At 37.8% G+C, this 21,793-nt stretch overlaps 1 protein-coding gene across 3 annotated transcripts; it reads left to right on the forward strand.

Annotated features, from left to right (window-relative positions):
• Positions 1 to 9,343: 9,343 nt before the first annotated feature.
• On the forward strand, positions 9,344 to 19,274 carry mylk4a (myosin light chain kinase family, member 4a). Of its 3 annotated transcripts, none has more exons than XM_026150156.1 (15): positions 9,344 to 10,162; positions 12,431 to 12,568; positions 12,797 to 12,893; positions 13,201 to 13,633; positions 13,975 to 14,297; positions 15,051 to 15,156; positions 15,663 to 15,756; positions 16,021 to 16,130; positions 16,326 to 16,467; positions 16,577 to 16,647; positions 16,756 to 16,884; positions 16,959 to 17,111; positions 17,214 to 17,292; positions 17,476 to 17,530; positions 17,866 to 19,274. In XM_026150156.1, exons 1-14 carry the CDS (start codon positions 9,632 to 9,634, stop codon positions 17,527 to 17,529), a joined length of 2,460 nt encoding a protein of 819 aa, XP_026005941.1. In that variant the 5' UTR covers positions 9,344 to 9,631; the 3' UTR covers position 17,530; positions 17,866 to 19,274. The 3 variants fall into 3 exon arrangements, with proteins under 3 accessions (XP_026005941.1, XP_026005942.1, XP_026005943.1); XM_026150157.1 differs by having other exon boundaries at positions 13,978 to 14,297; XM_026150158.1 differs by lacking the exon at positions 12,431 to 12,568.
• Positions 19,275 to 21,793: the final 2,519 nt, after the last annotated feature.

The following is a 21,793-nucleotide window of genomic DNA, read 5'->3' on the forward strand; positions in this document are numbered from 1 at the left end:
ATAAAATAAATAAAATTGGGACTTAAAAGGTGAACCACACAGTTTTTTTAGCTTCTCTATCCCTCTTTATTTCTAATTATTTTTTAATTGTTTTGTAAGAGTTCAGGGTGAAAGGTATCTGTGCCAGGATGTTTGTAAGTAGCTTTAATGTCAAAGTAAAAGAACCTCGGTGAAGTTAATCATATAGTCTTGTGGAGCTGTTTGTTTGAAAGTGTGAATTCCTCTGAAAAGTCGGGAGGACCTGTATGCCCCCAGGCATGCAAGTTGTGGCTGTGGTTTTGCAAGACTGTGGGAACAAGCATTTTAAGTTTTCAGCAAGTTTTCGCTATTCAAATAATTCTCTAATAATTTCTCTATTGTAAATTCTGAATGTGCTTTCTTTATTTCCAGTTAAATGTCTTTTAAATGACCCATTTAACTGTTCTTCATCTTTATCTAATTGTTTATATCTATAATGGAGAAAATGTTTATTGAACTGTATCAGTAAAAATACACCACTGCGAAAATTCACAGTTCATAAGTTTAAATGATAAACTTCTAAGATCTCATATTCAGGATCAATGTCTATCAGTATCCAGAAATAACATAATCAGCAACACTTGTTATAATTTTACAAAACATTTGAAATACATTGGGGGAAAAAGAAACTTAAATCTGACCTCAGTAAATTGAGGAATTCCAGTTGATCAAATATTAAAAATAAAACACAATATTAATAATAGTAATAATATTTAAAAAACAAACAAACCAATAACTAATGTGCCTCAACACTTCTCTGTCTTGTCTGTAAGAAGCAATCTTAGACATGCCTCCACCCAGAAGCCAAAAGTGAGCTCTGTGTTGTGTTTGGCAGAATGACTGGTCAAGTCAGAGGAGGTTTCCAGACATGCTACACATAGCTGTGTAGCTGTGACTGACCACTCTTAGCCAGATAATACATTCTTGGGATTGTGGTTATATATATTCACACACCTTTCACACACGTCTTTATTGCACAATATACTGAAGATATGGTGCTGAGCTTAAAGCTCTTCAGAGCCACCATGAAGTACTGATTAGAAGTTCATTTGTAGTGTCATTTAATAATTATCATATATGAAACTGATACAGCTGGAATCATTGAGTCTAATCCTTCATGTAATAGTCTTTGTGACATTTGCAGTGGGAATTGCATAGCACAGGCTATTGGTTTACACTGGGTCTGTGTTGACAGCGAGCTGGAAACCCATAACAATTCTCTCACTCTTCAGAGTCAATGCTGTGCTGATTTAATTTAGTTTTTCTTCATTCTGTGATTCTCAGTTTTAAAGTGGAGATCAATGGGACAAAAGTGATATAGAAAATTTAAAAAAGGTCGATTCCTAATACAGCTGGAGTGACTGGACAGCGTGAGAGAGAGCTTATCTCCCAGACACCCTTTGCTGGCACCTGTCACTCTTTTGTCATGAGGACACACTGCCCTTCCTTTAGCTGCAAGTGCTGATTGAAGTAGGACCCTTGGCTGAATTAAAAGAGGCTGCGGGAGGTAAAGTAGCATTAATGTCCTGCCAGCTCTTATCCTGAGAAAGTATACGCTCATCAGCTTCACTTGAGAGACTCCTCCTTGAGCTTTCAAAGGCCGTTTGTAGTTAAATATAGGCAAAGCGAGGCGGAAAGGGAAGGATGAAGGGTAAAGTGAAAGCCATGGACAACTTTGTCACATTCTGGGATATCTGGCTAGTCAACAGCATGTGTCTGATTCTTTCCTACCTCTGGCACAGCCTGTATGATTTATTCTACTACAGGAGGCAGCAAAGAGCGTTCACCATTCAGGTACATACAAAACCTTCTGATATGTGGGACAATATTTACACGTTAATCGTAAAAAGCTAAAATATCTTTGTGTTTTTAAACAATGGTTATCAGTATTTTACATTTTTTCATTGTATGGGTTTCAATGTAAGCATTTGAATAGTCAGCAGTTGTTCTGTGAAGAGTTTGATTGTCTTAATGCTTTGATGAGCTAGCAGATGGGACAAAGAAAACTTTCTACCTTTGCAAACAAAAACATTATATTCAGATCCAGTCTTTTCATCATGGGGATCATTTTGTTGTTATAAGTCCTAATGAGACAGCACAGAATACTAAAACATATTTGTTTAATTGCATTTTTTTTGGATCTGTGTAAGATGCTATGCCATGTTGTTTTAAAATCTAATTAGAAGAAGACATCTTTGATTTATTGAGGTATTAATAAGTGAATGTTAATGGCCCTATTACGTACACATATAACAATACTGTTGCACTGTGAGTTATGTTTTCTTTTACTCTGAAACACTAATTGTGTTTTTGCTTGCTGGCAATCATTAAAAAGGGCCTACAACAAATAGTATCAATCCTACCAAAAACTCTGTGTTAAGAAGAGGTGACAGCAGCAGCGTTTAAAGCAACATCTAATACCAGCTCTTACCTGGTAATCACCGTCCACATTGCTATGTCCTTCAAGAAGGGCAGAACAGTGTTTACTGTCACATCAGGACTGTATTTTTCTTGCAGAATAGAATTATTCCCTCCACTAAGGAAGTTATGCTTTGTCAGTTTTGCGTGCGTGCACGAGTGTCATTCTGTCTGTAAACACGATGGCTCGAGAAATTTTCAATGAATTCTGCTAAAACTTTAAAGAGTCGCCGAGTGGGGGCATGTTAACAACCTATGAAAATTTGGCGCACATCCACCAAAGTCATCAAGGTCAACTTCACGATTTATGAGTCATAAATTGACCAAAAAACCCTTATAACGTATAAACTACGATTCCTACATGTGTGGTATGTATCATTAACATATAAAAAGTACCATATAAAGATTTAAGATATCATGTTACATCTGACCTCTGACCTCTCCTTCAAGGTTAATAAATTGATCTGAAGGTCAAAGTGATAATAATGCTATACAGAGCTATTTAAAATTGTGTTTCTTACTTCCATTGTTTATATCGACAGCATATAGGCATATAGGGAAGGATTTATGAGGATTCTTAATGTCATGTTGCTTTGGACCACTGATGTTTTCTTTAAGTAAACTTTAATTAGGTCAAGCTTTCATAATATGTCTTTTATCTTTTAAAAAAAATGTTTATATTGGCAATATTAGAGTGATTTATGGGGATTCTAAATATTACATTATAGTTTGCATCCAAATATCATGTCACATTTGACCTGTCATATCTGTTTTTTTTTTCAATTTTGCCCCAAAACGTGTTATATCTTTGACGAAAGTATGTCAAGAGCAAGAGAATGAGCTGCCTAATCAGTTAGACAAATAAACAATAACTATAATCAAAATAATGTCAAGTACATTAAAATGGGTTTCCACAGGGTGAATAATAAAAGCCGGCACTTTGCACTTCTTTTTACGGAAATAAAAACGTACAATTTCCAAAGTATGTTTAAAAAGAACAAATGAAATATATGTACCATAAAGAAAATGAGCTGCCTTGGTGGAGGTTTGCACTTTTTGAGTGTTCATGTTTCTAGTGGTGATTTTTAAGTTAGTAGTATTATTAGTATTATTATTTAAATGAAAGGACATTACACCACTGTATGTGTTAAAATCAATATTCTTGGATAGTGATATACAGTGTTTTAACCCTACAGCTATGTCTTGCTGCATGTATCTATTGGTATTAAGTGTGGTTTTTTTTGTTTTTTTTATTGTACAGTGCATTGAGACTTTTATGTCTATGAAAAGCTCTATAAAGTATAAATAAACTTTACTTACTTAGTTTACTATGTCAAAAGAACCGCTGTTTTCTGCAGATATCCCCTTACTTGAACATAATCACCTCTCTTCTGCTCTTAGTCTTCTTCAGTTCCTTGGAATAGACTAAAGATTCACTGCTGGGATCAAAATACATAAATATTACCTGATGCATGATAAAAGTTTTTATTCTACAGGTGAAGTCCAGTTCAAGTTGTATACTACACAGGAAAATGATGTTGTGCTCTATTGTACCCTTAGGTTTCATGGAAAGTCTGGCCTCAGCAAGTCTGTATGACACTTCAGACAACACAAGTGCCACAGATGTAAACTATATTTGCCTGTAATTCATTACAACAAGACAAACTTATGTACCCAATTGGCCTAAATCCTGTTACATACAATGCCACAGTACATCACAAGTAAGTAGTTTAACTAAAAATCCGCTGTCAGTGTCAATAGCAGATGAAGATTAATAACTTTGTAAATGCAGAATTTATAGTTGAGCTAGATTATTTGTGTAGTTTAGTACTTGCTTTGTTCTTCTTGTGTTTTAACAGTTACTGCCACAAGGGAATGTCAGCACAATCTTTGGCTTCCTCTTATGCTTATTAGAAGTTGGAAAGTTCTTTGCACAACATTCAGTTTGTTGGGACTGATTTAGGACTGTAGCTGGTGGCGTTTGTGGGAGCACATTAGAGAATCACCTGTAAAGGTACAGTGTACTCTAGTGGCAGAGCATGGCAGACACAATAATGTAGTGTCTCTGCTGAATGATGAAACGGACAGGAGATTCTGGCTTTGCTGCCATCTAGCGACTTAGTGATTTTTGGCAGCCTTGATTTAGTGTAGTACATTCAGGGGCTGACATCAGAGCAAAAAATGTTTTCTGCAACTCAACAGTTTTGTCTTTTGTTGTTTGCAGCTCAACAGTTCAGTTCACTTTGTCTCCTATGTGTTTTTGTTTCCATCAGAACTCTTACATGGCATTTTATTTTGAAGAAAGCTCATGTATACTGAGGGAAATCTGACTGAGAGTAAATATATACACTGCCTATATACACCGCTGCTTATAAATACACGCATCCTCTAGTTATCTTTAATACTGTGGCAGTATACCATAGAGACAAGCTGAAGACTTCTCACCCTCTCTTGTTTCCATTCCTTGGCATTTAGGAGACACACACTGACATTTACTCTAGGAGAGTGGCACGTATTTGACCAAGCTTTCTTTGCAGTCTGTCACTAACGTTGATATCTCTTGTGTAAAACGCTCCTTACATTTCCATACTGGTAATAATAGTGCCTTAGGGAATATATTCCTCAGTGGGACTGCACTTGATGTTAATGGGAGTGAATTAGGATTACAATAAGGATTATTGTGCTATGTAGAAGCAAATGAATGAAATTATTCTGAGCAGTGCTTAGATTAAAAAACAACAACAAACAACTGTGACAGTATGCAGGTAATTTTACTGTTCTCTTTGTATGGGTCGTTGCCTATGAATTTTTGTTTAAGCAATTTAAATTGGATGGGTACAATTTAAGGCATACGTTAAATCTAAAGATGCACAATATTGAACCATAAGAAGTTTTTGTGTGAAATATGGAAGCAGTTTAAATGTGGAATTAAAGCAATGTTTAAAGATAAAAAATAAATTATTTTCAAGAGATACAGAAATTTTGAGGGTGTATTGTGTTTATAGACTTGTATACAGTTGTAGATGTATATTGTCTGATTATATGTTATGTGGAGGAACATTGAAGCAGCATTCAGTCAGTCCTTTTTTATAATCTCTGTAACTTTATGTGATGCACTATAAGGCAGAAGTCACCACAATATAAGAAAATTACAAGATGATGTAAAAAAAAATGTATCCAGCTTGTAGAATTTGCAGCTTGTAGAATTAGGAAGAAATGGAACCACTGTACAGTTGTCATTGGCGTGGACAATATGCTATAAAAGGGAAAATATTTTTTGTACCAAGCTGTAAGTATGTTTATTTCTACCCTGATGTTGGAAATTATAACACAGGAGTCTATCAGGATTAGCTTCCTTTTTGGAGTGACCCTCAGGTGGTCGTGTATGAAAGTTTTCTGGCACTTTGTTGGTTTTATTTGAAGCACTCCTTGTGGTATATGACTAACAATATAATGGGAAATCACAACACCTTCTATTTGAAAAATTAAACCAGTGAAAGCACCCAAAAAATGACTGTATTTTCTTAAATGGTCATTGGATGGAGGATCCAAAAGCTGCTTTCAAAATATGTACATATTTCAGTTTGCATACAGAAATGTGCACACAATGCGTCCTCATGACAATTGCATTTAACAAGACAGACATATTTGTATGCAACGAGAGGGTGAGGGTGAAGTTGGAGTGTGTGCGTCTCACTATATTGAATCATCAGGACGCTGTGTAGTGTGGTTTCATGACATTATATAAACAGAACCAGAAAGTCTGTCAAAGTGCAGCAGCAAAACGTGTTTGCATGCCAAGACAAAATCTGAGATGACAGCGGGAGAAAAGAAGAGGCTTCTTAGACATTAGCATGAGGAGTTGAGTTTCATGGTTGCCAGTCACATTTAAGCCCACAAGTTTCCAAGAGAAAGTATAGCCAGAGCTGGCAGACAGAGCGGTGTGTGAGCGGAGACGGAGAGGTGACTGGATGGTGGCCATAGCACACATCCCCAGAGCTTCCCAGGACATTGTGTTCTCTGTAAGGGCAGCCCATTTTTAATCTTGTCTCAGTGCCAAACAAATAACCTAATGCAGAGGGTCATGCCACAATATTCACACACTGACCCTTTAAAAAATGCTGTCTAAACAAGCAAGCAAACAAACACATTTGTAGGGCATTTAGGTAAACTTTTTTACATTTTTGTATCTTCTTTTCATTTTTTATATTCTTCCACTGCTGTCAACAGAAGCTTAAATGAATAAACAGACAAACAAAAAAAAACATACTATGCTGCATGTACACAGTATGTGTAGATGGATGTATGCATACAGGTGAGGACAATGAGGGGTACATAGTTTCATCGGAAATTTGAAGCAACATGTAAGTCTTTCAGCAATTATTTGTGCAGAAAAATGCCTCTAAGCATTCATTTTCCAAAAGCATGTCCCTTGAATGTATAATAAATAACCAAAATAATGTGACAATTTATTGAAGCTTAAAAAAATGAGGTCAGTGACAAAAATCTATGCACAGTTAGTTCATAATTATGAATTCGCAGAGGATTTTTCTGCAATTTACCAGGGAAAATAAATATATTTGGGCTTTTGAATGGTTGTAGAAGAAATAAGACATTCAAAAACATCATCTGTTTTCTGGGGTTTTTTTTGCAACACGGCAAAGAACTTATTCACTGAGTGATAAATCAGCTTCATCAGTTGCAACCAAGTGATTGTGGCATAAACTAGATTGATTCTTCTTAGTGCTTTTATTACGTATGACTTTGGGGATACAAAGGGTACACGGTGATCTCAAAAGTTCTAAGTTCTACTATTTAAAGGTGTTGTCCCCTGTGCTGTATATCAATTTACCTTCACATGTTTTCCACTCTAGAAGTCACTCGAGAACTACAAGTTCAACTGGGATACGCACCCGTAAATATAACAAAGAATTATTTTGAATAATTTATAAAGCATTCATCATTTATGCATTACACAATGCCGCTAAACATCCCAGTGATTTTGCTGTCACATTAACGTAACAACTTTTAACCACGCAGCAGCAGACCGGGCAAAGATTTCACAGCTTCCACATTGTGTGTACACATACTCGCTCTTGGCAGAGATGGTGAGAGACGACTTTGAGCCCTGGCCGTGATGCTGTTACTTTCTTTGGTATTAGTTTCACTGTAAAGTGTAAGTGATATAAACTTGACATTTGCTTTATGTCATAAGTCTAATGTCTCTTTATATCTCCTGCTGGGTTTCGTAACCTCCCACCGCTGACCACTGACAGATCTACCGAGATTGTGCCAGGATGTTGCAAGGTTGCGTTTAATGTCCACTGATATGACAACAACACCATGTTGCAGAATCATTTGCTCTGTCTTGTCTTTAATATTTGTGTTTGTTACATGCACATGCACACTGTAAGAAAGCAAAGTGTCCGAGCTCATTAAATTGACACAACATGCTGTTAATTCCCATGCTGTCTGTCATCTGCTGGCATTCAAAGACAGGTGTGAGCACTGGTGTCTTACCCTGAGTGACTGATGGTCCATTTCATTCCATCTGTTTCTGCCCTGTCACAGTTACTTGGTCTTCCCGCTGCAGCTGTCTTGCTTTAGCGAGACACGAGACAATACAAATACAAGGGGAAGCAGTGGTTCGGTTCACTCTCTGGTCTCACTGGTGTAGAAGGATTTGTGAAGGCTTTGTTCAACATAGCGTATCTACACCAAAAAAAAAAAAAAAAAAAAAAAATTAGACAAATGTTCAACCCGGTGTGGTGACTTGTCATGAAACATAAGCCGACAGGTAAACTCTTTTTGTCCCACTTCACTTGCTTGCACTTTCCTTTGCAGAGTTCAGAACCTTCCCTGGTCCTTTGCACCAGTGAGGCCAGACTTTGGCTCGAGTCACAACGAGTTTGGCTAAGGTCACCGTGGCTCAATTTGTGCTCTGTGCCTCTGTTGTCAAAAGAATTTCATGGTAGCTTGAGCAAAGCTGGATCCTTCCTTCATTTTGGCATCCGTGTACTTATGGGTACAGAATGAACTCAGAAAGGCAAAAAACAAAACGAAACAAAAACCCGACCGACAGCGAGGCTGCATTTGTCTTTATATTTTTTCTCTGATTTGTTGGTAGAATACATCATGCCTATTTTGATATATAGTGAACCTGGATTGCGGTCATATTACAGCAGCTCAGTTAAAATGGATCCTTTGCTGTCTTAAGGATGGTTATCGGTGGATGTTTCTGTCAGTGAGTAAGCATCATATAACTCGCCCATGTTACCCATCTCTTATTTCAGGTCAGGGATAAACATTTTAATCTATCTCCACCCAACCAAGAAACACAGACCTCTTCAGGTTGCCCTGACACTGAATGCGAGTTTTAGGCATTCAAAAGATAAGGAGGGAATCTGCATTGCAACATGGTTCTCATTCACAACAGTACACGCACAGTCACATACATCAGTGCCAAATATCTTACAGCCCAGTCCTTCCCTTAATGTCACAAACATTTTAATACAACAAATAAACACTCGAACGGAACATTTTCTCTTTTGAAATGATCTCAAACGTACTCTTGTGTTGCCTAAAAAGCCACACATGGACTTCACATTCACATTCTTTTTTTAGTGCAGTTGATTCAAAAATGTGAACCACATGTATCCGTCTCTTGGAACAAGTTAATACCTCCGTCAGTTAAATAGGATAAATTGTGCAAATTAATGAGCATTGTCCTTAGAAGCAGAAATGTGTACAGTGAACGTTTTGACAGCCAGCAGGCGAGTGACGGTGGTGGGCTTAACACTTAAAGACTCTCAAACGTCTCATATGTCCCAAGCATTGCCAAGCTCCCACCCCAATCACTTAAACCCTGCTGACGTAGGCTGGCCGTTTACATTTAGGGACACCTGCTCACTCCATTCTAGATACCAATTCTAGAAGAGAGGAGCAGCCGCTCAGGGATAAGGTTTGGGAGGAACAGAAGTCTGACTCAGTAGTAACTGAGATAAACACAAATTGAGCTTTATAGTTTATTTGATCTGTCACCTGGCAGTTTTCGATGTAGAATATTTTTTCTGAATTTTATTTCATTTTCTGTAGAGCTGGCTAAGATTTTTGCAGAAGTATTTTTGAGGGCATTCTTGGTCCTATTCTTGTCTCAAGTTGGTGTCTTAACGTGAATTTTACATCACTGGAAACCATGAGTTCCCTGGTAATAAATGCAGTGGGTGATGGCGAGAACGCAGGCTTTGATATCATCCAAAATCGCATAGAGACACTGAGCAGCAAGATGGACAAGCTCATCAATATTCAGGAAAAAGTCCTCAGCCGACTAGATGGGATGTCTCACGACATTGACGACATTGAGAAGGATATGGAGAATTTGAAGGTCGACAAGGAGGAGATCCATCTCCCGCCCAGGGTAATGAATCAGACCCAAGTCATGGGACGAGAGGTGGGGCAGATTTGCCAGGAGATGAGCTCCATCATGTCGGTGGTGAACCAGCGGTCCGAGCAGCAGGCTCAGAAGCTGGAAGGAATGGAAAAATTGGTCCTAAGCATGCAACAGGTGATCAGCTTCATCGGGGAGACGGTGAAACATTCGAAGATAATGGAGCTGATGCTCAAAGGCCCGACGGCTAAGAAGGGCTCGAGGTCAAAAGACAGTAAAGGGAAGCAAGCTATAAAGAGGAAATCATCTTCAGATACTGTATCGAAAAAGCCTGACAAGGTGAGACAAGCTGAAGTAAGACACTGCACATATAGGCTGAAGTGTGCACCTGCTCTATACTGCAAAAGGACTGTAAGATGTTTGGTCATGAATGAGGTTTTGGAGAAAAAGGGGACAACCTTTATTACTGATCCAATTTAGATTCACAAGCATTTGTTTTGATGTATATAAAGGTGGCCCAGGCATCATAGCCCATGCATCACCATGAGCATCAAGTCTTGTATTTTCCATGCTGACTTTGATTTTTAAGATCTCACTGGGATCTTGTTGTTCTTGGCAGGACATATGAAAATGATCATAGCAGCAAATGCGACTTGGCTTGTGTGTGAAATTCCACATATAATGGACTGGTGTAGTGTCTGAGTTTTGGCGTGTACAAACTTGCCAACTGCTGATTAAAGGTAAAGTAAGCAAGAAGACTAGTTTTATAGTGTTGGGTAAGCTACTGGACAGTATGTCACTTATTCCATATATAAACTCCCAGTTTAACTCACACGTGTCGATGTTGGATCTCCGAGTGTAACTTGAGGGTCTCCTTCGCATGAAGCGTGCGGGGGGACCTCCAGCAGGGCACGAGAGGGCCAGTGCAAGGTCTGCGGTGAAATACGAGTGGCCTGGTTTAGAAATGCTGTCTTTGGATGCGGGCTACAGTGTTTGTGGTCCAAATAGTCTTGCATCCCTTCAGCTTACCAGGTGTTAACAAACTGTAGAGTTTTCTTTCCTTTTCTGTCATGCAGTCCATTTCTTTCATTTCCATTTCATTTCTGCGGCTCTCTTGTGCAGACCTATTAGTGTTACTATCCAAGTCATATCTTTGCCATTATTGCTTTGTTGATGAACAGTCATTGTCTGAAGTCTTTGTCATTGTGATTCCTTGCAATCTTCTAAACTTCTTGCAGCACATAAAATGTAAAACTTAGGTGAGAGTTCTTGTTACAATGCTGCCAAGGTATTTTTGAATTACAGCTTCCAGTAATTGTCTTTATTTTAAACTGCAGATAGTGTTTCAGAAGTCTGCTACAAGTTCATGGAAGTAATACAGTCCCATTGAGGCAATGCCCCCAAGTCTACCAAGATTCAAAATGTTGAACTTATTGAAGAAAAAGAAAAAATCTAATATGCATTTTTATATGACTTTTTTTTAAAGGAAAAACAATTCACCAACTGAAAACTTAGGATCCACTCACATCCAGTTAAACCTCACTAAAGGTCACTGAGTGCTGCTTGACATCTTACACCACACTCCTATCAGTTCGCCACACAGCTTGTATCTCTCTTGATGTATGACGTACAAGCAAATCGCAAACTCACTTAAATGGCTCTGACGTAACATGATAACGATATCACATACTTGGAAAAAATACCTACGTAACAGTGCACATTGTGCAGTGGTGCACTCTTAGGTTTTATATGCCCATACTTGGTTACGTTAAAATCAGACTCAACGATATCAAGCCCGTTAAAAGTTTGTGTCACATTTTATGGCTTAATTATACCCTGATGATTAATGACCAAATACCAATGTGATGTTTTCACCGTGACTCACGTTTCAGGGAATTTCTGTTGTCGTCAGAGCACTTGCCAGGTGGCTGCTCCGTCTTCCTCCACCTCCACAGGTGTGACATACTTGAAAGTAATTCGGGCTACTGCGGCATCTGCATTCACTTCCTCACCCTCCAATCACCGTGGTCACTGGGGAGACGCTGCACTTGAAATAGCTCCCCTGCTGTTTATGTCCCAACAGCATACAGAAAACAAATGTGAGACACCTGATGTTCAAGACAGGCTTTTTTCCATGCTAAGGTGATCAGAGAGTGTTTAGTGAGTTTCCTTAGCTGAGAAATTTGAACTACAGCCTGCAGTCACTTGCAATATTTTCCATTCAGGGTCGACATTGCATTCCATCGCTGAGTGTGACCAGTGATAAGCTATAAATTCACTGCCCTGCTCCTGTCTATCCAAGTCTGCCACAAATAATCAAAGGCATGCAATTCTACCAGTGCAATAAAGATGTGCACTAACTGTGCTAATTTGTGTGCTGAGAACAGAGAAAATGCTTCGTATTTTATCCTTCATTCACCTGTCATCAAATTACTCAACGTTTTATTAACTTCTTGTTGCGTTTTACATGTGACACTAAATCCAACATGTCTTTGATTTTTGATTCATCCTGTGCATTAACGTGTGAATCTAACTTACCAAAATGCCACCAATTCTGTGTGCATTCATGTAACCCTTCTAAGCATTGTCTTCTTGTCTTTTTACTAGAAAACTACCTCTAATAAAGGGAAAAAAGGGAAACAAGAGATAACGCCTGCATGCGAGCCCAGTACTCTGCAGTCTTCTCCCAAGATAAAGCTTCACGGACCAAAGCATTTCCTCACCTCTCGCAAATGTGGAAACTTTGTACGTTTATGTGCTTAGAGAACATGTGAAATATTTGCATCGCCACTCCAGAGATACGAAAAAAAAGAAGACCATTTGTATTTTATAATCGCTCTGGGACAAGAAATAGTACCAGGGCGACACAACTGCTTTGTTTATTTTCTAATAAAGCTTTGATCATGCATTCATTTCATATTAATGTACTCGTCTGGGTCTCTGGTTTGACAGTTTCTGTTTTGCATTTCACAGTTGAAAGACCACAAAGGCAAAGATGGGACAGATACACCCCGTTTGAGCCCTAAGGGTCTGAAAGCACAAAAGAAGATGAAGCCTCCAGATACAGCAGGTGCTGAGATCAACACACTGTTACTTCTACAAACTCCAGTGTCTCTTTGCAAGTCAAAATAATCTGAGACACAGCAGCAGCAAAATGTAAATAAATACTCTAAAATACCTTCTATGAGTGGAACATGTGGCTATATTACAGTGTTATTACACGTAGCTGTTGCTTGCTAGCGTTTAATTGGGATAGAAACTACGTTTAAAGATCGGAGTGGAATTTTTCAGAGTGAAAATGTTAATTCTTCTTAAAGTGATGAATATTAACCAGATCCTAAGAGACTAAATCTAACTTCTCTTTGGTATTCTTGTAGAACATATCTCACTGAAGAAGCAGATTTTGCTCCTTGAGGAGGTTCAGAAACTCAACAGGGAGAACGCTGAGAAATCAGGTCAGCAGATCACCCTTGGTTTTCGGGATCTAGAAGCTGGAGTGCCCCTTAAAGATCAAGAACCCGATGCCTCTGCCAGCAGCTTGGTGGACTACCTGCAAGAAGACTCCCAAGTGGATATTGCTGAGAAAAATGAGGATGTTGAGGCAGTTAGTGAGGAGGAAAGTGGAGAGAAGGTGCCTGAGGATGTTACAGAGAAGGAGCTCAAGCCTAGTGTGGAGAATCTAGGGAAGCAAAAAGAAGAAGAAAAGCTTGAAGTCCAAGAGGACAAAGAGGAAAAAGGTGTTTCTGCAGCTGAAGAAGACTCAGGTCTTTCTACCTCCCCTGACAAGAAGAAGGAAGCAACTCCAATCAGGTAGTCCATTATTACATTTAAGGACTAAAACAATCTGTAATAATTTATTATTATTACAATTATAATACTAAACATTTTAGTGTCTGTTAAAAATTGCTGAACAAAACATGATATTTCATGAACGTCCTGTATGGTGTCACATTGCGACTGTATAGTATATATTTAAGATCTAAAACATTTCATTAATTCAATAACAATTCATAACAGTGTTAGATATGTTATTACATTATTTTTGTTTGTTTGTGTTTTTTCTATTTTTTGGTCAAATTTATGCACAAAAACATAACAAATTTTTTTTAAAAAAATGCAAAAAACATACTAATACATCGACTTTCATTCAGTAGAGATGACCACAAAGATGCAGCACCATCTCCTGAGGCTGAACAGGACACCATATCACAGGTCAGCAGCACCAAGTCCTTTGTCACCCAGGAACACTTTATTGTAGAGGAACACCCAAAGAGCCAGCTGCTGGAAAAGAAGGTGGAAGAGGAGGAAGAAAACAAAAATAAGGACGAGAAGAAGGCTGAGTCAGAGGGTTGGGGTGTCTTCAAGGCAGATGGAATTGAACTCCAGCTGAACCTGAAACAACAGGTGGAGAAGGAGAGAGAAAAAGATGATGCAGGAAAGGAGGATGACGATGGTCCTGAGCAGTACTTTATCGGTGAGAGCACCAGTAAATTATTATATACTTATCTTTGTAGCATTATACATTTTTTAAACTGAAAATGTGTTTGCTTTTTCAAGGTAGCAACAAATTCTGTATGTATCATTTATAGTACACTGTATAGTAGAAGTCTTTGTAATGGCTTGACTGGAACTGCTCAAATATCTGTAAAGAGTCTTTATATAGCTTTATATATCAGTACATACATTTATATGCGTTCCCACTCTTTTTATTGGGACTCTGAGCATAGTTAGTCGCAGACTTCATTCAATTCAGTTCAGTTTATTTATATAGTGCCAAATCACAGTCACCTCAAGTTGCTTTACACTGTAAGGTAAAGACTGCAATAACAGAGATAAAACCCCAGTTATCAAAAGAACTTCTGAGCAAGCACTTGGCGACAGTGGGAAGGACAAACTCCCATTTAACAGGAAGAAACCGCAGGTACAGCCAGACCATCTGGTATGACTGGTTCTTGGTGAGGGGAGGGAGGATAAAAAAGAAAAATAATTACAAATGGAATACTACAAAATGAAGTGAAATGGTAACCGGTTATATTAAAGCGGCAACTCTGTAGCTGTTGATTATCATAGCACTTTAGTACACAATGTGCTAACTTGATTATGACAGCTATCTACACTCTCCAAAGGCTCACTGTAGCTAATTATCAGTGAAGCTTGTATGTTCTCACATTCCTCAACTTATTAAAACAGATTACATCTTTTTTCTTGTGCCCCCATCCGACTTTAGACACCGCTCCACCTCCAGTGGCTCCTTTTAATCACCGCATTGTGTCAGCCAAGCCCAACCTGATTACAAACTTCTATACCATCAGCTGGCAGGAGATCCTGGGCGGGTGAGTGCTGTACTTCTCCTCAAATCTCCATGAAATGCAAAATAAGTAAAAGATATCGACAAGTTGATCTATCACAGATCAAAGATGGTAAGAACAGGTTTTAATTACCCGTAAAATGTAACCGCGTAAAGTCCCCCCAACCCCCGCCTTTCTGATGTTTCATAACTTCAGAGTCACGGCAGTTATTTTTACTTTAGAACCGACTGGCATGTGAAACTGTATCCCCGGTGCCAGCTGGTAGCTAATCACAAAGTGTTAATCCAAGTCTTCAAAGTGGAGACACAGCTTGGCTCACATTTAATGAAATAACAGATTAAGCACAAGACTCTCCAGAAACATCCCCGTATGAAGGAAGATCAGTTTTTGATTCGTCGTGGGAAAATACATCTATCACAGCACCATCATTCCCAACTGCTGGATCGTCTGACTTGATGTGATAATGGAACTGACACGTTTCTCTCCAGCTACAGAAATCTGACTTTTGTCTTTGCTTTCTCTCCTCAAAGGGGTCGTTTCGGCCAGGTGCACAAATGTGTGGAGAATTCATCCGGTCTCACTTTGGCAGCGAAAGTCATCAAAGCCAGGAGTCAGAAAGAAAGGGTATGACACCTCTCATGTACTGTCACGACTACAAAGTACAGTGACAGCTACATCACATGATATAAAAAGCAGAGTCCTGGTTTCGAATTTTAAACACTCGCTAGTACAAAACAAGATCGCTCTTGGAACAGAGATAGAGGGAAATACTTGTCACCGAGGTGACAAGTATTTGACCTAGAAGAGAAGAAGCATTGTCTGTCCTAGCAGAGAACAGCTGACACCTCTCATCGCATCCGTGTGTCTGTGTTTCTGTCTCTTTGGTAGGAGGTCGTGAAGAATGAGATCCAAGTCATGAATAATCTCGACCATGCCAACCTGATCAAGCTGTATGCGGCCTATGAGTCAAGAAATGACATCATCCTTGTACTTGAATAGTACGTTCCTTTATTAAAAAACATGTTTATTTATTTCAGAAGGGATTTTGGTTTACTTATAGCTTATTATTTACCTTTTTTCTAATTTGGTTTCATATGCAGCTTACTTTGCTTACATATTTTATCTAACCTGCCTTTTTTTTTTCTTTTTTAAATTTCTTTTAATGCTTTTCATGTGCTCGTCTTTGCCTTCAGCGTTGCCGGAGGCGAGCTGTTTGACAGGATTATTGATGAAAACCACACTTTGATGGAGTTGGATGCTGTGCTGTTCATCAGGCAGATCTGCGATGGCCTGCAACACATGCACAAAATGTCCATCCTGCATCTCGACTTGAAGGTAACAAAGTCACACATGTTTGCAGTGATTACTTTGTAGATATATTGCATAACAGGATTATCCCATTCAAAAAGTCAAATGGTAATACTTTGTTGTTGCTGAATTTCAGCCAGAAAACATCCTGTGTGTGAGCAGAATCACAAATAAGGTCAAGATCATTGACTTTGGTCTTGCCAGGATGTAAGTACTGGTATTTACTTCTGTTTTATTCCCACTTGGATGAACTGCTGTGGTCGTACAACATGCAACATGTCATTTTTGTGAATTTCAATCATATTTCAAACTTAGATATAAACCAAGGGAGAAACTCCGAGTGAATTTTGGGACTCCAGAGTTTCTCGCTCCTGAAGTCATCAACTATGACTTTGTGTCATTCAACACAGACATGTGGAGCCTTGGTGTAATTACATATATGCTGTAAGTAAACACACAGAAGCATGCATGCACATCCACAAACCTTTGCTGATCATCCGTTCCCTTTTCCCTGCTAGTCTGAGCGGTCTGTGTCCCTTCCTCGGCGATGATGACAATGAGACTCTGAATAACATCTTGGCCTGTCAGTGGAACTTTGAGGAACAAGAGTTTGTAGATACATCAGAAGAAGCCAAAGACTTCATCTCCAGACTCCTGATTGTAAATAAAAGGTATTTGGATTTTGTACACATACACTGACCTCTGATCTTACGAAAGCTAATAATACATGAAGTGTGTAAAAACAAATATTGTGATTTTGTGTTTCCCATTAGTTGGAGGATGGGGGCATGTGAGGCTCTGAGGCATCCTTGGCTTGCCGACCCTGCTCTTCATCATCGTCTTCACACAAAGGTAAAGCATGCGTTTGTGAGGGTAAAGGCTTTTTATGCTGGAAAAGTACTTAAATTTGTAAAATATGTGAACCTAGTAAAGAAAATTATTTGAATGCATCTTATTGTGCTTTACATTTGTTGTGGATATTTATTCCTGTCTTACCGTTGTACTGGTGATTATTGTTTTTTGTCTGTTTCACAGAAAACTATGTGCAGATCACGGAGATCATCATGTGTGCCCAATACTGAAAGCTGAGGTGGGTCTGAAAGTATTGCTCTATATTTAAATCTGTTCCCTTCTTATATGCACACACCTCCTTATACTCACCCTGGGCAGGATGCCAGTGTATCAGGGCAAACACAGAGAAACACACCCTCACATGCACGCCCAATTTAGAATCATGAGTTAACTGAACCGACGTGTTTTTTTTTGGGCTGTGGGACGACATCTTAAAAATTCAGTGTCAGAGTTATGCTTTCAAATCATCCACAAGAGGGAAGCATGTCTCAAATTTTGTTTGGAGTAGCAGAATGGATGCTGCGATACAGATGTGGTTCTCTCACAGTAAACCATCGCAATGTTTCTTTCCAGGGTGCTACACTGAGGTGACGCTCCACCTGTGGCCACTTGGACCAACCCTTCTGTCCCTGTAAATTACCTAGATTTTAGTCAGTGTACTCATGACACTGACTGAAAATCTGTCTACACCGCAAACCTCTTCCTGACATGTGATCCACTGTGTTGTGTTATTGTAAGCAACACCCTGATGAAATATATAAAGGAAAATAGCTCAGTTTAGGTATAACAGTAGCTAGTTCTGTGTGTTAAATACTGGTGATGATGTCACAAAAAAACAGGGTAAATAAAAAAAAAACAGACCATCACATAACACTAAAAAATCCAGTAGAATTACTATGTGACGTGTGATTACTGTGCTATCATTGTGAAGCTACTACTGTTCAGTTATTGTTGAAACTGTGACAGGGGAAGTATACATGTTCAACTGGTGGTTTGCAATATTCTTTTATTTGGCATTTCAAAATGGTGCTGAAGTCATAATCTGATGTAGTTTTAATAGAAACATATTAATACTTATTATTATTATTATTATTACAAATTGCTATTACACATATTGTATGATAGTGTTTGCTTGTGGAAAGCACAAAAATTCGCATTTTCTTCTCTTTTATTTCACTATAAAATTCTCGCTTGGACTCATCCTTATTTATCTCTAACCAAAAACACTGTACTGCCTTTCCTTGCTGATTTTTTTTGTCCTTTTGAGAACAACAACTTTATGCATTTAGAAATATACCTCAGCTGCTACTGCTTGAAGGCTACAGCAACAGTTGTAATATAAATGTAATTATGTGCGCTGCCCTCTTGGTTATAAACACGGTAAGCTGTAAATAGGTGCTAATAATTCAAATTAGAATCTGTTGGATGTGCATTGTGCTTATTGGAGACAATGAAATTTGTGTGTTTGGCTTAACAAGCTGTAGTATGTGCGCTTTATGACCTAATATCACACAATGCTGCTGAGGTTCCACTGGACAGACTAGTCGGCAACACATGTCACCTTAAAATAAACACCATGACAACACAGTATATGTCTTATTAGCAAAGTATATACATTTTTTTTTGCATGTCTTTGCAGCTAAAGTTTGAACTTGGTACGTAGTTATAATTTACATTAGTTTTTTTTAACTGTACCTTGTGCTTCAGAGCCTCTCTTTCTGCATATTCATCGCACTAAAATCGCTAATAAAGAAAACAAGTGTTTATTTGAAACGCCTTCTGTGAAGGTTCACTAACTGAGAGTGACACACCGTCTACCTGTTGCTGCCTCTCTAGTTAGAGCTACGTTTTCATCTACCTTCGTGTTAAATGCCAGATTATTGTAGTTCTGGTAAAATAAGTCGTTCTCACTGATTGCTAACATATTTAGCATGTATTTTTGAAGTGTGCACACACTCATTAAACTGAAATTGTATCTTCAAGCGTTTGTTGTCCTTTCTTCTTTTGAATTTTAAGTATACTGCATGTTGTCAAAAACTAAATCCATTTAGTAAGATAATATTACAGAGACCTTTATAGCTTTCTTTGTGTGTTTATAAACTTTGCAATATTCTATTTTTGGCAGAGTTATTTTTTTTTAAACCTTGGCTCAGTTTATGTAATAAACATAATAAGTGAAACACAGGAGCACACACTTTCACTCAGAATGAAAGTAGAGCAGATTCCAGGAGCAAAATCAGGAGAATCTGAAGGGGTCAGTTTGTGCAATACAGTCACTTGAGAAAATAAACTGAGTGTGTGGGGTGACGATGCTGTTGCAGTAATGGGATTCAGGGTATCAGGGATTGTACCGACAACAAAAAACAGGCTAAGAGTCTTAAAAAAGGAGAATGACAGTGAGGAAAAGTAGAACTTTCCCACAAAGCAAGCATTATACGCACTTATTGTACAGAACCCAGGGGTTTAATCAGGGATAAGTAAAGACTTTATGGGAGAGTACAACAGGAAAACATGTATTCAGTTGTAGAGAAATACCAGAAATGCAAACTGCCCCCAAAGCCTTAGGAACCCAGTATTTGAGTACAATTACAGTGTGAAATTGTTATGCTACAGAATCGTAAGAGTTGAGAAAATAAACTATTTTGATTTATATAGCAATTCTGCTTTGCGTAGCATGCATTAGACAGTTACGGGTTTTCTTCCATCTGTAAAACCTGGAATCTGCTGAAGCTTGAATTATTTTGGTTGAATTTCTTCTTAGGAAATGAACATGATGTGAAAAGTGCAGTTGAACATGGAAAATAACTAAAAATCATCTCATATCGAAACTGAATACAAAGAAAACATGATAGCTATAATGAAATGTTCTGTAGTTGTAATGGAAGGTTTGATGATTTTTAAGAATGAGGCACAACCATAGGAAAAGAAGATTTTTCATATTTGTTCGACTCTTGATATCTTGCTGGAAAATTCTATGATTTATCTTCAGTTTGTGAATCTTATTGTTCTTCATTAAGAACGGGTATTTCAGGATGTTCTTTAACTGCCCTTTCTACACCACAGCCTGATCCTTTAGTTCCAGTTTGGCTTTGTCCATAAAACCAGACTCTCAGAATTAACAGGCCTATGCAAATTTCTTGCATATTAAAATGGCTTTTTATTTGACAGGTTTCTTCATGAAAATCTGCTGGACTGAATATCTAATATATGTCAAAAACATGGTAAATACTGGCAGATAAACATTTTCCAATATGGGACCCTATAATGTCCCATACCTCCATTTGTACCAAAATCAGTCAATCAATAAATGCATTTATGCAAAACTATGCTTGTTAGCATACCCAAACATGTAATTTTTTTTTATCATGAATAAGTGCACTTCAAAAACAAACACTAAGAAAAACAAATAATTTTCAAGCTTTTTATTCCAATATATATTGGAAAAGTGAGTATATAAGGTAAATATGTGGCAATAATATATATTAAGGATGGTAAATGTTCATCATTGTTCTTATTGTTGTTCTTGTTCTTAAAATAAATGAAACTTTAAGACAAAAACTTGAATATATGCACTCTGCAAAAGAGAACAATAAGAATCATAAATAAAACTTGTTAAAGAGAACCATTAAATCCACTTTTCATTCAATTAAATACTCTTAAATGTAAAGATTTGGTTGACTTTGAACTGCACAAATAATGTATAAAGCAGCATATTGTCGCACATGGAGTCTAAGGAAGTAAGTTTATGAGCATTTCTGTAAATGAAAAATGACAAACCACTGCAGTGTATTTGTATGCTTTGTTTTCAGTGAACACATTTCTTTATGCATTCTATTGGACTGCAATCCTAATGTCTGGAGTGACCAAGTGTCACTTCTGAACTTCATTAAATGGCTATTTGAAGCTGGCTTTAAAGGCAACCCCACAGACACTCAATTTTACAGTAAAGTTAAACAACCTGGGAGAAAAACAGTTTGGATGCCTTTTTTCAGCTTTTTCAGATTTTTAAAAACTTAATAGACATAAACCAAGAAGCACAAATGTCTCCTTTAAGCTGAATTGACTAATTTATTTTCAATTATAAATGTTCAGAACATAAATGAAAAAAAAATTGATTATATCATTAAACTCCCCTGAATCTGAAATGATAATTATATAATAATTAAAGTCAATAATTATAAAAAACTGTAACACACACTTCCTTACATAGGCCACCTTAGTGGGTTATTATAATAATCTTTCTTCCAACAACAGCTGTTTTCCTGTGGGCTACTGAACACGTGCAATTGACAGTATTGTATAAATATTACAGATGCTTGAACCGAACTAGAATATTGGCAACTGATTTATAACCAATTTTGAGGGGAAAAATCAAAATGAAAATAAAAAAAACTTTTACATAAAGCGTCCTAAAAATACATTTCAAATAGTTTCCAATCTGAGGCTGACAGTCTTGTTTAGTCTACTATTTGTTTACTTTCACACATCATTTCATCCCACT

The sequence above is a fragment of the Astatotilapia calliptera genome, chromosome 18 (genome assembly GCF_900246225.1).
Source record: "Astatotilapia calliptera chromosome 18, fAstCal1.2, whole genome shotgun sequence".
Taxonomy (NCBI): domain Eukaryota; kingdom Metazoa; phylum Chordata; class Actinopteri; order Cichliformes; family Cichlidae; genus Astatotilapia; species Astatotilapia calliptera.